The 17845-nt window shown below is 53.3% G+C and overlaps 1 protein-coding gene across 1 annotated transcript in view; it reads left to right on the top strand.

Moving 5' to 3' along the window:
• The window catches only part of LOC137780855 (intermembrane lipid transfer protein VPS13B-like), a 297025-nt gene that overhangs the window by 215552 nt on the left and 63628 nt on the right, over positions 1 to 17845 (top strand). Inside the window, exons 35-38 of the mRNA XM_068569155.1 lie at positions 5048 to 5389; positions 6002 to 6416; positions 6594 to 6731; positions 12961 to 13353. Of these exons, the coding sequence (XP_068425256.1) occupies positions 5048 to 5389; positions 6002 to 6416; positions 6594 to 6731; positions 12961 to 13353 (1288 nt within the window). The remainder of the gene's footprint in view (positions 1 to 5047; positions 5390 to 6001; positions 6417 to 6593; positions 6732 to 12960; positions 13354 to 17845) is intronic.

The raw sequence follows: 17845 nt of genomic DNA, 5'->3' as shown, positions 1-17845 counted from the left end.
GAGCCACTTTCGCCCTGTGTTTGTTTTCACTGACACACTCGCGGTGTTAATCTACAATGGGTCTTCTGGCATTGTTCGACCGCTGACTAATGGACCGCATCGCGTCCCGCTTACACAAACATGTGTTATCGCGGCGCTCCACTCCAGCGCGTCCTCACCGTCACCCCGAACCCGAGCGGCGGGTCGGATGGGCGGATCCCAATCAGGGCTTTTGTGGAGAGGTGATGCAGCGACCGTCTCCTGTCAGAGCTTTTAAATGCGTCTCCATGGCCAAAGCTTGCGAGTGGTACGGTGGGTTTGGCGAGCCGTGGATCTGGACGTGCTGAGCGCGGCGTGCGGCCTGCGCAGCGTCAGCGCTGTGGATCCAGCTCTACTAGGCAACGACAGGCCGTCTTGTTTGTAAGCAAACAAACGTCACGTGCAGAGCCGCTTTTTGTAGTTCAATCAACTCTGAAACAGGCTTTTGGTCTCCACATCTGCCGGAGCCAGGTTTTTTGTTGCAGCTCCACCAGATGGACCGCATTAACGCACCCTTTTCACAATTTTCATCTTTTCATTCTCTCCAACCTTTTTTATCAGTTTGAATCTTTTGTTTTGCAGCGGAGGCTTTTCCAAAACCGTAAAAGCAGCTGGAAACGTCTCCGTATTCATGTTTTCTTGTCTGTCCATCTTTCCTTTGTTTAGTTTTATTTATTTCGTACAGTCGGGCGTTCCTCTGCGTCGACCAGCAGTGTCATCCCGAGCCCTCGCTTCTCCTCCAGAAGGCCTTCCCGGATGGAAAAGGCTTCCAGCTGACCCAGAGCTTCAGGAATGTCAACATGCATGAATTACTGCTGTCACACGGATGTTTGCTCCCCCTCCCCCGCCCCGCTGCAGCGTATGTCACGCGGCATCAAGGGAAGGAGACAGTGTCTGGCAGAGTAAGCTAAATATCCTCTGACTCGGTCCAAAGCCCGGGTCGAGGGACGACGCAGAGGAGCAAAGAGGATGTTGTCTCTCGTGCTGCTAAAGCCTGGAGGAGCAAACCCACCCACCAGCACCAGCTTGTTAAAGAACAGCCCCGCTGTGTTTAAAATACAGTTGACAGTCCCTCCGAAAGCACTCGGCATCCATTTGCGAGCTGCGGGGTCGCGACCCTGCGCTGGCTCTTTGTTGTGGTTCAGTTGAAGTGCATAGCAGGTTGCCTTTGTTATTGGAACACAGTTGAATGGATTGAATGACCGCCTTTGATGCCTGTCCTTTCCTGCTCTGTGGCCGCTGTGACGGCGCTCGCAGAGCGGTGACTTCATCTCATGTACGTCTTCCCCTCGCTGCTTCCCTCAGGAACATGAGAGGATGAGTTGCGGCCTTTATGGCATTTGGTTAAGTGTTATTGTTATTATGATGTTGGTTTTAGATGAGGTATTGCTGCCTTGAGGTTTCCCTCCACCGGCGCACACGAGGCCTGCTTTTGGGCTGCATGGCCCCGGTAAACAATAGCGGTTAGCACAGCAGGGGTCCAACCTGTAAACTCTGACGCAGCCAAGACACAGGAGTTCATCCCCACGCAGGCCGGCTGCTCGCTAATGTCGGGAGATTTAGTAACACGACTTCCACCTTCTGGGGGGCTTCGACTGCGGAGAACATGAACCCGATGCAGCGTGGAGGCCAGGAGGAGCTCCTGAGCCGACCTTCCCTCCACGCTGCTCCTCCGTCCCCCCGAGGGCCAAACGGCTGCTGGTTTCCCCCAGCAGTGACTGTCATATCTGCTGGAGTTAATAAATCTGAGCCGCCGTGGTTGCAGAGCCGGAGCTGGAAACACAATACATGTGAAGTAATTTCTTCGGGGGGAAGAACACATGATATAGTAAAGAAATGCGTCCCGATGGCTTCTCTGAGCCGTCTCTCTGGAGTCCTGGCGTCGCCTTCGGACACAATTAGCACCGTCGTCACTTCCTCGTGATGTCGGTCCACCGACCTTTCCGCTTGATGATGTCATCCATACGGTGTGGTCATAATCCTGTCGTGCAGCTCCTTCATGTGTCTTTTAAGACATCCTGAAAACATGAATATGTACTCATTGCTGTTCTTTCTTTTGCTCCCTGTTTGGTGCTTTTCACGAAGCTTTTATTTCATAACCCAGACTTCAGTGACGGTGTGTGTGGCTATTAAATGGAATAATGGTCCCCTTTGTTACCTTTACTTTATTTATGATATTATTAACTGCCGTGGACTCGCACAGCGTCTTAACACATCCACATGTTCGTGTTCCCTGATCTCTGAACCCCCGAATCGCAACCCACTCCTCATTCATCTGGAAAGGATCAGCCGTGGACGTCTGTGGTATTTGGCACGCAGAAAGAGATGCTGTCATGTTTCCACCAGCCGGCCAACGGCGTGGACGGGTGGCATGTGGACGGTGTGACAGGAACACGGGGTCAGAGGTCGACTCCCTTCTGATCAGCACTTGGGAGACTCACGCTTTCACACGTTGGGGATTATCCTCCTTTTTTCCCAGAATGTTCTGCCTCCAGACTCTTGAGGGGATGACCTCATGATTGGATGATGGGTGTGTGTGTGTGTGTGTGTGTGCGAGTGTAATCGCATGATCACAAAGTTGTGAGAGAGATTGCGTGGGGATCTGGAAACAGTGCTTCAGTGCAGCCATTATACAATAATATAATAGAAAGTAATGTTTGGAAGAGGGGATTTCAGCTGGGACCGGCCCGCAGCTCCAGCGCATGTTTGTATTCTGGATTTATTGCCCCCTGTCAATGGATAAATTGGCGAGAGGTTAAAGCGTAGAGACTGCTGAGCCCTTGTTTCATGTTTTCTGTGTGTACCTGCTCTCTTTGGAAAGAGCTCCATGAAGTAATCCACTTTCTGAAAGCGCAGCTGAGATCAAACGCTGGGGAAGCGAGCGGCCTCTCGTGTGTTGACGCGGCGCGTTGCGATTGATCCAGAGGAGAGGAACAACCGTGTGCTGCGGGACGCTGTATTCCCTTTGTTTCTTCCCCTCCAGTTGTGTTCCCCATTAGCTTTATTCCACTTGTAAGCACATCTAAATATAGAGCAAGAATTTGCTCAGGGGCTCTCTCTCAGTAGTGGCGGTTAAGGAGAAGACGGGGTATGTGCTGTAATTGTAAATGCATGTGTACGGCTCGGGAAGAGAGACGGAGGAGCGTAAATAAAACCCGAGAGGAGTTCCTGGCAGCTCCTCCTGGCCGCTCGCTGCCTCTCCCCAGCTGCCGTGCAGCTTCCTCGTCCCCTCCGACGCCGGCGCTCTCTTGGCGTGGACGTCTTGCCTTGTCTGCTGCAGAATACCTCTCACCAGAGCCCTCTCTGCCTCAGCGGCCGCTTAACGCAGCACACATGCAGCCGAGGCCTCGGCCTGCTCTCCCCTCCCCGCTGTCGGGGGAAAAAAGGTCCATTTGTGCAGAAAAGAAGTGCAGACATCCTGTCCTTGTTAGCCGGTCCTATAGCACCAGCCCCGCACCGACGGGACGGGACGGGCGGGCCGGCATGCCGCGGCGTTTTATACGGCTCTGGTTCTCAGCCTTTGATGACACTGTTTAGAATAGGAAATATCTAATAAGTCAAGTATTCTGTCTAATGTGCTGCCAGTGGGTTTAGGATTTGCCTGGAGGTCTTGAAACACTATCTCCGCCACAGCAATAATATACATTTAAAATTCTCATGGAGCGGCTGGGAGGGAGCGATGTGGAGAGGGGGGGGGGGATGTAATGGCAACCATGTGCAGGTTGCAGGGAGGGAGGGGACATACCTCGGGTCTTTGGAGAGCTCTCGTTTTGGTATGTCTGCTCTCTACTTTCAATCTATCACGTCGTGTTTCAGGAGCCGGCGGTAGCTAATGGATCCTGACGTTGTGCCCGTTAACATGGATGTGAAACATGGGAGGCGTGATGATGATGATGATGATGATGAACAGAGAGCGGGTTCTGCTCCCGATGCACCTGACAGACCTGCAGCGAGAAGAGGAGGGGTAACGTGATGCGACACAGACCAACACCTGACGCGTTGGCCTCCATGTTTCACTCCCTGAGGAGCAGAAGCAAAGGCTGAAGTGTTTTTATTCTCAGCATCGACAAAAATAAACTCCGTGCCCATTTTTGTCAGCGCCTCCGTTCATCCCGTTCTGTTTTTGTGTCAGTTCCATGCAAACGTCCCGTGATTTATGATGCGCGAGGTGGTTTTATGCGGCCGTCTGGTTCCCGGCCCCTGGGAGCCGCCGCCGGCCTCCTCGCAGCCGGAGAGATGGCACGCTTTCATTGTCGCTCCACAACCCAGCAACCGAGTCCCAGTTGATTCATATCGTCTGTCACTGAGAGCTCCGTATTGCCAGGCTGCATCTCTCTCTGCAGCCGTCGGTTGGCGAGCGTGAAGTCGCCTTCAGACGCGACACCGCAGTCCCTGTGAGGAGCGCTGGGGTTTTGCCGGCGCTGAGACCGATTTGCTAGAAGTGCCAAATGATTTTACGGGCAGGGAAAATCCCCCCGGCTGGTCTTCAGAGGCTCTGTGGCTGTACGCTCGTCCCATTCTTTGCTCTCCACGGTTTTAAATAAGCCCGTTTTTTTGCTTTGTGCCTTCTTGTAATGTCAGGATCCAGACCAGAAAACAAAAAAAGATGCTCTCTATTTTTAGTGGACGCTGCGATTCTAACGCAGCATGTTGGTTTGGTTTAAATAATGCACTTTGTTTAAATACAAATCCAGCTGCTGCACATGTTCAGTCTCCCTTATCTCCCCTGAATACTTTCATTTGGGGAAGAGATTGCTGGTAGTTTTTGAGCTTCTACTTTTTGCAAATCATGTCTTTTGCTGATATAATGTAATAACTGTTTGTGTGTGCACTTCACATCATGTCAGCTGCATTTCCATGGGAGAAAAAACAGGAATCCAATCCGAGCAGATGTGTGCAGACGGCAGCGGCCAGCACATGAAGCAACATGTCTACCTCCTTCTCTTCTGGAGCGGTTCCTCGCGCTGCAGCCGGGCGTCTCAGGTGACGTCAAACTCACTCCACATGCGTCCGTCTCTTTGTCTCTCAGGTGCGTCGCTGCGAGCAGAAGCGCGGCCGGCGCGACGCCACGGCGGCCGGCGACTCGTCGTCGCGCCTCAGCGGCGCCGGGCGGGACAGCGGCTTCGGCAGCGACAGCGCCCGCATCCGCATCGTCCAGATCGAGCAGCAGAGCGGCGCCAGCCACCACCGCATCGCCCGGCCCTCCCGCAAGTCCACCATCACCAAGAACCTCAGCTTCATCCCCTTCGACGTCTTCCTCACCGCCGGCCGGCTGTCCGTCATGACCTACGCCTGCTCCAGCGTCCCGAAGGCCCCGCCCTCCACGTCGGACGGCGCCGTCACGCCGGAGCAGAGCGAGCCCGGAGACAAGGTAGAGCGGCACGGGACAGGGAGGCGTCACTTCCTTCTTCTCTTACACACCGCGTGTCATACATGTGAGACGTATGAAGGCATCCCGTTACACAAATCAAATCAAGTTTTGCAATTTGACATTACTTTATGTGGTTTATGAGAGGAATGTCGTGCAGAGCGCATTCATAGAACTGAATGTAATCCAATATTATGACGTGTTTTATGCTGTTGGCGTACGGTCAGTCCATTCCATCTGTCTCTGCCCATCCAGAGAGACTTTAAATATATGTGTGTAACGTGTATTGAAGAGCTGCTCTTTGCACTCATTTCAGGGGTAATTTGATCCGGGCAGATTTGTAGGTGAAGGACTTCTGGGCTCCAGCTCAACGCTGTCCACCAACACACGCCTGTCACACACGTTTAAATCGCTCAGGTTGTCTAGTTGTCTGCTCACATCCACACCGAGTGGCTGTGAGCAGCGAGTTCGGAGGCTCTGTGCACCCGCTGGTGGAGCAGAACATTCGTAATGTTTCCAGCATCTCATGGAATCAACGCCTCAAGTAATTGCTGCACATTTTGTGAAGAGGGAGGTTTGGCTGAGCACTAAACGGCCTCTCTGCGTCTGCTTTAGGTGGGAAAAAGTGCCCTCAACCAGCCTGAGGTCCCGCCCGAATCTCCTCCGCTTCCGGCCTCCCCCGCTCCAGAACCGGTCCCGGCCGGTCCGGACTCCCTCGCCGGCCTCACCGCCGAAGACATCCTGGCGGGCGGCCGCTCCCGGCCGGCCTCGCCGCTGCTGAAGGGAGGCCTGCTGTCTCTGGGCGGCCTGCCGACTCCCAGCCGCTCCTCGGCCCGCCAGGCGCTGGGCGTGACCATCGTGCGGCAGCCCGGCAGGAGAGGCGCCGGGGACCAGCTGCTGGAGCCGCTCCTCCACGTCCAGGTCACGCAACCCTCGGCTCAGCTCAGCTGCCACCACCGGCAGCAGAGGATGGAGCTCTCCGTGTTCGACGTGGCCCTGAGGGGAGTGGCCTCCGACTACAAGTGCCTGGGTACGAGAGAGCAGGAGGCGCAGAAACGCTTCTGCTCAGAGTAGCGATGTGGATCTCCTGATGTCACCTTTATGCTCTCAAAGGAAGATTAGCCGACGAACAAATATGACACATTTTCATGTTGCATGTTGACGCCGTCTCTCATCCGACCTTCTCTCCTTCTGCTCCTCCATCCAGACCCGGGGAAGACTCTGCCGGAGTCTCTGGACTACAACGTGTTCTGGCTGCAGACGGCAGCGGGAGAGTCGGACAGTAAGACGGGCATCCCGCCCCCGCTGCTCTGCCTCCAGGTCAAAGACTTCCTCAATGGACCCGGTGGGGATCACACACACACATGCTCAAACACATGCAGCTCCTGTGCACTCACGCTAACATGCTAACACGCTAACACGCTAACACGCTCCTCTGCCCTTTTGAAAGCATCCGTTTCACGTTCACTCTCATTGCATCCACATCAAAGTGTCACGTGACATCTTCCCCTCCTGTGTGACGTCCTGTGATCTGCCTTTCGCAGGGTTTGGTTGTCTATTTTTAGCCTGATATGATATCCATATGAGCAGCTTTAAGCTAAGGGTGTTGACCCGCGGGTGTGGCTGACATCCTCCCCGCCTCCTCCAGCAGTGAATCAAAGCCTGCAGTGGGCTTCCAGTGTGCAGCCTTGTTATCCCTGAGAGGGTTTTCATGGAGAGCGTGCGTAGGCGCAGGACATCCTTTTGGACTTCAGCTCCCCGAGTCCAGCGGGCCAGATGCTGCAGATGCCGCGGACTCACAGACTCTTGACATATAGTCTGTCTTCCCTCCACATGCATACAATCAAGAGCACGTACTGTGCATGTACACACACACACAAAGGGTGTGTGTACATGGGCCCAACCGTAGGTGTTACCGGGGGGCGTCCACACCCAACTCCTTCCTGCTGTCGGCTTCTCCGTCCACCTGGAATCACACGACACAACGCGGGACCTTCTCTGCAGATGGAGCCGGCTGTTGAATCACAACCGTTCCACCCGGCATGAGTTACTTCACTTTCTTTACGCTAAATGAATAAATAAATGTCTGGCGACGGAAAGAGAAACCGTCCCTCAACAGAGAGAACGACCTCTCTTCCCCCCGTGGAGGAGGAGCAGCAGCTGATGCACTATTGTCTCTAGAGGTTAAACAAACAGTGAACTGGACTCCGCTTCACTTTGTGTATTTGTCTATCAGAAACTACATCCTGCGACTTAATGTGATTTTATTAACAGGATGTTTCAGCCAGCGGGGTCACGCCTCTGTTGCATCTCGCCGGCTGACTCGTGTACCTGCGATCGCGGTCAGGTGTCTCCATCACAGACGCTCACGTTCATCCTCCTCCTGCATGTAAACAAGGCGCTCCCGCATGACTCACACAGGATCCAGCCTCAGTGTGAGCTTGCCCCGGTCAGGCTGCGCTGGAAAGATCTGGAATTGACCACACATGCTACTGGTTCCACCCTCACACACACACACACACACACACATAGAGTTGTTTGGTTCGATGACTCTGGTGGAGATACTCATCCTCTCCAGGGAGGGGGAGCAAAGGAAGAAGTTACAGAGAGTCAGTGAGCGGCTGGAGGACAGTGATCCTGTCGTTTGGAGCTGACCCAGCATCAGTCATGAGTTACAGTCAACGTTGTGACGCCTCAGTTTAGTCCACTTGTTTGGATTCACCTCATTTCAAAAGGAAGCTGCAGGAGGACCCATGAGAACCGGACAGGAGGAGGGAGTGCATCCCTCCCCTGGTGCCTGTGAGATGTGTCTCATGTCCTGTTGCGCTTCACTTTGCATTCGGTCCAGCGCCGCGTGTTTACGGCAATGTGCTCGCGACTTCCGCGGCGTGGGGAACACCTGTAACATGTGCAGTGTAGAGCCGGCCTCGCTCTGCAGCAGCGTGCACGTGTGTGTATAAACACTGCCGATGCAGAGACACACAGGAAGCCACTTGTGTAAACCGAGAGGGTTCAAGGCTTGACCGGCAAACACGTGCATGACGAAAGGAACGAGGTGGCTGATATCAATGGCTTCAGAGTATTGAACATGAACGTAGATTTAAGAGGATTCTTACGCCCCTTAGTCACCAAAAGATATCTCACACCCATATTTTATAATTTTATTCTCTCATGAACATCCTTCATCTCTAAGAACAAGAACAGACTGCAGAGTTTCACATGAAAGTTCTCTTTTTTCTGTCATTTTGAGAGTTTAATGAACCCACAAATGTGATGCTGGAGATCCTCAACCAGCTCAAAGGAGGAACAGTGTTAGAGCTCCTCTCTCCAGCAGAGCTGTTTTCAGCTGTGTGACATCATCACAAAGGTTTTCAAGTGTCTTCTATCCTCCATTAGTCTTCTAAGGTGATGATCAAACACAATGTACCATCAGAACACTGATGGCTGCTGGAAATGGGCCTCTATACACGATGTAGATATTTCATTAAGAACCAGACGTTCACACCTAGAATAGTCTTCTACCACATTAACAATGTACAGAGTGTAGTTATGATTCATTTCATCTCATCTGCATTTAAAATCAGAGCTTTTCTTTGAAAATAAGGACATTTCTAAGTGAGCCCAAACCTTTGAACGTGAGTCTCAGCAACACTGAGAGATGAGGCAACTCACTGCCTGTCGGCTGCGCACATATCTAATGTTAGCAAAAGGAAATACTAATGAATAGATTATAAAAATCTATATTTCATCCAGTCCAGTTCTCTGGAGGCCAGCGTCTGCATTTCTGGGGTTCGGGTGTCGAGGAGACAGGCCGTGTATACCGTTTCAACCCGTTAGCGTAGCTTCATCTTTATTACGGAGCGTCTCTGGGTTCAGTGATTGACCAACACACACACACACACACACACACACACTCTCTCATCTTCCCGACTCCTCTCCGGTCCTTGAGAGGGTCAGTGAGCCTCAGAGATGTAACTGCTACCACTTGCAGACGGGAGAAGCAGCAGGTGATAGATTAGCCAGAACAAATTGGAAGCATTGCTCTGGCGCGTCCTGGTTCCCGTCAAGCCGCCGACGTGTTGTCAGTTACTGTATACAAGCCCGTGCCCCTCCGAACCGTCCAGAACCACGCTAATTGGAGTCAGATGCTCTCGGAGGCGCGTGTCACTGGCCTCACTCGGTATGAGGTCTACAGATATCCCACACACACACACACACACACACACACCCTGTGTAATTGGACACATTGCCACCTTTCAGACGCCGGCTTTCTTCTTCACGAGAGTCAAGCGTAGAAGCCGGCTCCAGAAATCAAAGGTGGGGTGGGAATAAAAACAATGTTCGCAGCGAGCTCATCGCACACACACACACACACACACACACACACACACACACACACACACAGAGCGCCAGGTTCAAAGTGGGGACGGCGTCAGGCATGACCTCGCCACAGAAGAGGCACGGCAACCTGGGTAATAACCATATTTGATCTGTGTGTGTGTGTGTGTGTGTGTGTGTGTGTGTGTGTGTGTGTGTGTGTGTGTGTGCCTCTGCCAGACCTTGATCTCCCACGTTCTCCAGCGCTAATAGAGGCTGACACCTGAGACGGGCCGGCCTCTGCTTCCCCGCAGCCTGTTCACATTAAGTCCTGTTCTTTAAAAGCCATGTGAGCACCGACGCCACCTCTCGACCTCCGGGCTCGCCGCCGCGCTCCGAGCGCCGGAGCAGCCAGTAGTCTTACGCTGAAGCCAAGGTGTTCCCAATAAAAACACTGGTATGTGCGTGAAAGCCCTCTCTCCACTCCCCCTTGCTCGCCGATGAAAGTGCCACCGCGCTTTCAAACTGATATTTCCTGCTTTTAATACAAAGATCTCCTGAAGCAGAACCGTCACATGACAGCGTCTCAGAGGTCTTCATCGTGATGCCGCGTCACGTCTTAATCCATAAAGAGACGGTTTTGCAGCTCAGTCCGTCTGTCGCGGCTTGTTAATACATTTTTTGTGTAGTTCTCTTTTGGCTTCGGTTGTAATTCCCTCGTTTTCTGCCGTCTTCACCAACGAAGAAGAAACGACACAGAGGACTGGACTGATGTGACGTGAGCTCATTAGACTCATGCCAGAGGTTCTGCTGCCACAGAGCCGCCAGAGGACCTTCATCCTGACGCCTATGACAGTGTAGACCTTCCTTCTACTCATTCATCTCAGAAGTGTGTCGGGTTGCACGCCTCAGGTCACATAATGGGATGCATTTGATAAGTAAGCTGCATGCTTTTCCCATTCATCATAAATATTATCAGTGAAAACTTGGAGGAACCTGCAGGAACAGCTGCACGGACTCTTTGCTCCACCGCTGGAAGCTTCCTGTGACACGTCAAGTGGAAATGACAAGCTGCACAGCAGAACCTCCATCTTTTCTCCATCTTTTCTCCAGCCGGGCTTCCTTCTGACCGTCCAACAGGCAGAGAGACAGACAACGAGCTTCTGATGTTCTGAGGCTCTGAAGACGCCTCGTGTTCCTTCATGGGTTCTCCTCACGACAAGAGGCCTCGTGTTCCTTCATGGGTTCTCCTCACGACAAGAGGCCTCGTGTTCCTTCATGGGTTCTCCTCACGACAAGAGGCCTTGTGTTCCTTCATGGGTTGTCCTCACGACAAGAGGCCTCGTGTTCCTTCATGGGTTCTCCTCACGACAAGAGGCCTTGTGTTCCTTCATGGGTTCTCCTCACGACAAGAGGCCTCGTGTTCCTTCATGGGTTCTCCTCACGACAAGAGGCCTCGTGTTCCTTCATGGGTTCTCCTCACGACAAGAGGCCTTGTGTTCCTTCATGGGTTCTCCTCACGACAAGAGGCCTTGTGTTCCTTCATGGGTTCTCCTCACGACAAGAGGCCTTGTGTTCCTTCATGGGTTCTCCTCACGACAAGAGGCCTTGTGTTCCTTCATGGGTTCTCCTCACGAGAAGAGGCCTTGTGTTCCTTCATGGGTTCTCCTCATGACAAGAGGCCTTGTGTTCCTTCATGGGTTCTCCTCACGACAAGAGGCCTTGTGTTCCTTCATGGGTTCTCCTCACGACAAGAGGCCTTGTGTTCCTTCATGGGTTCTCCTCACGACAAGAGGCCTTGTGTTCCTTCATGGGTTCTCCTCACGAGAAGAGGCCTTGTGTTCCTTCATGGGTTCTCCTCACGACAAGAGGCCTTGTGTTCCTTCATGGGTTCTCCTCACGAGAAGAGGCCTTGTGTTCCTTCATGGGTTCTCCTCACGACAAGAGGCCTCGTGTTCCTTCATGGGTTCTCCTCATGACAAGAGGCCTCGTGTTCCTTCAACTGTTCTCCTCATGACAGGAGAACAGTTGAAGAGAGAGGCTTCAAGCCAACTGTCATTTATTCAGGTTTAGTCCTGGAGTGACAGAGTTTACCTAAAGCATCTCTCTTTCTCTCTCTCTCTCTCTCTCTCTCTCTCTCTCTCTCTCTCTCTCTCTCTCTCTCTCTCTCTCTCTCTCTCTCACTCTCTCTCTCTCTCTCTCTACTGTTTGTCATCACTCTGTACTAAATAAAGTCAGGATGAGGACAAGAGAAAACATTTTGAGAGACCAGAACAACTCTTCAAGAAGGGAAGTTTCTGTTTGTGAAGTGTTTAAAACGTCTCTTTGCTGTACTCATCTTCTCCTCTCTCATGTTCCCTCTCTCCCTCCTCCCTCGTCTCTCTCCCTCCTCCCTCATGTTCCCTCTCTCCCTCCTCCCTCGTCTCTCTCCCTCCTCCCTCATGTTCCCTCTCTCCCTCCTCCCTCATGTTCCCTCTCTCCCTCCTCCCTCGTCTCTCTCCTCTCTCATGTTCCCTCTCTCCCTCCTCCCTCGTCTCTCCCCCTCCTCTCTCATGTTCCCTCTCTCCCTCCTCCCTCGTCTCCCTCCTCTCTCATGTTCCCTCTCTCCCTCCTCCCTCATCTCTCTCCCTCCTCCCTCATGTTCCCTCTCTCCCTCCTCCCTCGTCTCTCTCCTCTCTCATGTTCCCTCTCTCCCTCCTCCCTCGTCTCCCTCCTCCCTCATGTTCCCTCTCTCCCTCCTCCCTCGTCTCTCTCCCTCCTCTCTCATGTTCCCTCTCTCCCTCCTCCCTCATCTCTCTCCCTCCTCTCTCATGTTCCCTCTCTCCCTCCTCCCTCGTCTCCCTCCTCCCTCATGTTCCCTCTCTCCCTCCTCCCTCGTCTCTCTCCCTCCTCTCTCATGTTCCCTCTCTCCCTCCTCCCTCGTCTCCCTCCTCCCTCATGTTCCCTCTCTCCCTCCTCCCTCGTCTCTCTCCCTCCTCCCTCATGTTCCCTCTCTCCCTCCTCCCTCGTGTTCTCTCTCTCCCTCCTCCCTCGTCTCCCTCCTCCTTCATGTTCTCTCTCTCCCTCCTCCCTCGTGTTCTCTCTCTCTCTCCTCCCTCGTGTTCCCTCCTCCCTCATGTTCCCTCTCTCTCTCCCTCCCTCATGTTCCCTCTCTCTCTCCCTCCCTCGTGTTCCCTCTCTCTCTCCCTCCCTCGTGTTCTCTCTCTCCCTCCTCCCTCTCTCTCTCTCTCCCTCGTGTTCCCTCTCTCCCTCCTCAGCTGAGCTGACCGTGGAGCTGTCTCGTCCTCTGAAGGTCAACCCCACGCTAGCGAAGCTGCAGCAGGCCAAAGCCTACCTGGAGAAGGTTCTGCCGACCTCGCCGCCCGCCGCCTGCACCCCTCTCTCCTCCCCCGCCAAGACGCCGCCCAGGGCCTCGCGCTCGGAGCCCCTCCTCCAGGCGTCTGGCCCGGGGGAGGCCGGCGGCGGCGGCGGCGGCGGCGGCGGCGGCGGCGTCGGGGCGTTGGCGCTGTCCTTCCACAAGGTCTCCCTGCACACCGCCCAGATCGTGGTGGTCATGGAGACGGAGGCCCATCCCATGAGGCCCAGCGTGACGCTCGCCGTGTCGGCCATGACGGGACGCGTGAACGTGAAGGCGGGGCCGAGGACGGAAGGTGAGTCGACAGAGAAGCGCCTCTTCCTGTTCTCCAGCCTCCTGCAGGACGAGTCGTCTCACTCCAGAGCCTCCAAAGGCCTGGACCTCAAATGACTTACTTTATTATCATATTTTCATGTGAAATTGAAAAAAAAAGTCAAACCCAGTGATGTGATCCTTTGCAAAACATTGCCACTTGTTTCGGGTAAATTCTTGAAACAGGTGGAGCTACATTGGAAACAACTGCGATGACCTCACCCCGTTTGGCAGATTTCATCAACTTTAAAAGAAACCACAAGACTCAGTAATGCACTGCACTAAATATACATGTTTTTTTTGCGTGTGTCATTTGCCCCGTACCCGAGCTCACAGGCGAGCCAGCGGGAACCCGTCCAGGCCCTTTTGGAAATGAAGTACAGTTACAGAGCTCCAAAATATCCAATATGAGAACGTAGTGGAGGACAAATTGTTCCGTGTCATCGTGGCGGCGGACAGATATTGATGTGGACAAATTGTAAAGAGCTATATCGAGCTCACCACACTTGTATATGTTCGTCAGATAAAATGTATTCAGGGTGTAGCTGTTGAAACGCGTTCCCATAAGAGTTTAATTAACCTTCTGGAAACCTCGCGCGAAAATCATTCAGACAATCTTTTGGCATAAAATACGTAATTTTACCATTTTTGAACCGAACGACACAGTTTTCTGACTGAAACTCCTTCCTCACAGACCAAGACTTTGTTTTATTGTGATTTATGTTGCAGGTTCTGACTCTTTAGGTCCTAATCTTTCCATAAAGGTGTCTTATTGACGCTCCAGGAGGCTTTTCTGGGGCATCTGGCTCATATCATGCTGGATGTTCATAGTTACTATCAAAATATCTTTTAAAAGTGATTTTTTTGCAGATATAAAAATTTTTCCCAAGACTTTGCTCAACAAATACATACAATAAACACAAGTATTGGAAATAATTGGGGTTCCTACGACGACTCAAACAGGGAAAAACACTCACAAGGAGACAGAACCGGTTCCACAGTTTTCACCGGGTGGAATCGCTCGTTGTGTAAAGAGCATGAATACATATTGATCAGCATCCCACTGTGTTTGTGTCTCTGCCTCTCTGTCATTTCCTCGCACTGGGAGCAAAATATTTGCTTCCAGTAAAATAGAAGAATATTGCTTTTTATTTTTTACACATGCGAGCAGAACCCTCGACTGCCAAAAACAAGGTTTGTGAGTCCTGTAAAGTGAGCTGTTTGTGTTAGTCTTGGACGTGGACCTTCTCGTGTGTGTGAGAGCGAGATGTTTGCGTTCGTGTTAGGTCCGAACCGGCCTTCATCATCATCCACACGACTATTATCCAGGAGGCATCGCGCTGTTTCCATTCGGACAATCAGAGCCGCTAATGCTAATGTAAATTCTCAAAGCTTCCAGCTCCTCTGCGCCGTTGGGTGTGAGCCGACGCGCCGCAGCAGATGATCAGGGATCCGGTTTGTGTTTGAGTTTTTTTGCTATTGTTTTGACACGTCTTCCAAATTGGACAGCAGATGGAAACAGAGCGATGAAGAGGAGGAAGGGAGGAGGAGGAGGGTGGGGGGGGGCTGACACGCCACGTGAAGCGAACAACAGGGAACACAACGCGCAGCAGACCGGCTGCAGCTCGGCACCGTGCGGCTCGGCCCCTGTGGACCGGCTGCAGCAGGACGGAGCCGGCTCGGGCCCTGTGGACCGGCTGCAGCTCGGCCCCTGTGGACCGGCTGCAGCTCAGCCCCTGTGGACCGGCTGCAGCTCAGCCCCTGTGGACCGGCTGCAGCTCAGCCCCTGTGGACCGGCTGCAGCTCGGCCCCTGCAGCTCGGCCCCTGTGGACCGGCTGCAGCTCGGCCCCTGTGGACCGGCTGCAGCTCGGCCCCTGTGGACCGGCCCCTGTGGACCGGCTGCAGCTCGGCCCTGTGGACCGGCTGCAGCTCGGCCCTGTGGACCCGCTGCAGCTCGGCCCTGTGGACCGGCTGCAGCTCGGCACCGAGCGGCTCGGCCCCTGTGGACCGGCTGCAGCAGGACGGAGCCGGCTCGGCCCCTGTGGACCTGCTGCAGCTCAGCCCCTGTGGACCGGCCCCTGTGGACCGGCTGCAGCTCGGCACCGGGCGGCTCGGCCTCTGTGGACCGGCTGTAGCTCGGCCCCTGTGGACCGGCTGCAGCGGGACGGAGCCGGCTCGGCCCCTGTGGACCTGCTGCAGCTCGGCCCCTGTGGACCGGCCCCTGTGGACCGGCTGCAGCTCGGCCCCTGTGGACCGGCTGCAGCTCGGCCCTGTGGACCGGCTGCAGCTCGGCCCCTGCAGCTCGGCCCTGTGGACCGGCTGCAGCTCGGCCCTGTGGACCGGCTGCAGCGGGACGGAGCCGGCTCCCTAAGCGCCGGCATCTGTTTGACAGATGTTGTTATATTGGGTTACTTCAGATAAAATGATCCTCGAAAATGTTAATTAAAACCTCAAACAATTTGCACTTTGTTTACTCAAATCTGCATAACTGCACAGTGACACAATACCCAGCGCCGCCGCCGCCGCCGGCTCTGCTTTTCAGCAGCTTTCAGCGTTCATCCATCTTTGATGTGTTGACTTGATAAACACAGTTGAAGCTGTGTGTGCAATGGAAAAAGAAACAGAGTTTCAAGACTATTGTACCGATGAGAGAGCTGGTCGCTCCGCCCACGCTGCCCCCAGAGGCCTCTGCTGTTACCCCTCAGTCCTCAGGAGAACCCTTGGTACCGGGTTCTCAGATAGAGGGTTGGACCTGTGACCATCTGTGAGCCCTTCATGGGACGGTGTACAGATAACCTTTGAGCATTTCCACCTTCTAAGCTTCACAAGAACGCACCCACAGGGTTCTACCACAGACCTTCATCTAAAACCCACACAGGGGTTCATGTGAAAACTGTTCTGTGTTCCAAGATCTTCATCTAGAGCCCACCCACAGGGTTCTAGAGATGCTCCTCCTCATGCCACGACGAGGTACAGAACCTTCAAATATTTCAAGGATTTCATATCTCAATCCAAAGGGAATCCTGTTTATATTCCTGCGATGTCATGTGGAAGCCAGCCATGGAGGGGTTTCTCTACAACCCTGAAGGACTCAACACCCTCGGCCCCCAGCACAGCGCTTTGGGGCCGGGGCTGAGCTGGATAACGGAGTTTTCTTCTCACGCTTATGCTCGCATCGATCCTTGAAGAACTCTTCATTCCCCAAACGGTTCTCTGCATGAAAAGGTTCTTCATGAACCTTCCTGTAACAGCAGACCTGAGTCTCCAGAAGCAAACGCTTCGGTTGAGAAGATCAAAACCTCTTTGGAGCCGTGTTGTGTTTTCTCTTTCTTTGCACACACAACTCTGTTTAAGTTAATGAAAGTAGTTCTTTGATTTGTTTGTGGTAAACAGTCTTTTCATGGATGTTGTTGACCCGTCCCGCTCCCAGCAGCTTGAAACAGAAACCCTGCGTCTGTAAGACGTTCCAATTCAAATACAAACGTTGTGTTCAGGGCCCCTGGTGTTTATCGGTACCCACTGGTCCGTTTGGCTGCACACTGAAACACTGTTTGTTGTTCTGGCCCAAAAAGCCATAACATTATGTATGACTGTTCAGAAGAAGATGTAATAATAACTGTAAAGTAACGCTGTCGTCATGCAGCCAGAGGCTCCCTCTGCTCCTCCAGGGTCACGTTTCACTGTGAGAGACACACAAAGGCTGCAGGTCCGAGTCCAGACTCGTGTTGAAGCAACACTGAGTAACATGTTTGTCTCACCCTGTTGTTTCTTTCTCCTGGATACCGTTAGCGCTCTCGCAGCCCTTTGTCTCCCCCCCAGGGCTTCTTCACATAGTGTTTCCAGACTTGTTGTCCAACAGAGACAAACTGTCTCCACTTACGCAGACGGATCACTGGTGACAATAGATGTATCTGCTGACTTTTACCCTCAGCTGCGCCGCCTCCATCACTCAGCACCGGGCCCCTCCAGCCGGATCGCGCACCTCAGAAAACAAATACCTTGGATTTTTTTGTTCTTTCTCTTTCTCCGCAAAGATAAAGGTTAGGATTCTCGTGCCGTTCGGTGGAGCGTTTGAGCCGCCGCGATAAGTCAGCGGGAATGACCCCCCAGGGAGAGGCCGCACATGAGAGATGTAGCACAGAAGAATGTAGCACGACTACCGCTGCAGTGTTGCACCACCGCTGCTCATTCAGGAGGCAGACGGAGAGCGATGGAGAAGAAAACAGGAGCGGGGAGGGAAGAGCTGTGGATGAATGGAAGCAGGTTATGGTGATGGAGATGGAGAGGGAGGAGGGGAGGAGTTGGATAAAAGAAGAAGATGCAGGTGAAGCAGGGAGGGGGAACAGCAGAAGGACACGACAAAGATGGATGACGGAGGCAGGAGAGGTGGAGAAAGAAAGATGGACGACAGGACCGGAGGAGAGCAGTGTGTGAGCGCGGTGACGCGTCTCCTCAGGACATCACACTCTTCATC

The sequence above is a fragment of the Clinocottus analis genome, unplaced genomic scaffold, assembly GCF_023055335.1.
Source record: "Clinocottus analis isolate CAN_PGR_092001 unplaced genomic scaffold, fCliAna1.0.p SCAF_9, whole genome shotgun sequence".
Lineage (NCBI taxonomy): Eukaryota > Metazoa > Chordata > Actinopteri > Perciformes > Cottidae > Clinocottus > Clinocottus analis.
This window is presented reverse-complemented; position numbering and strand designations above follow the sequence as displayed.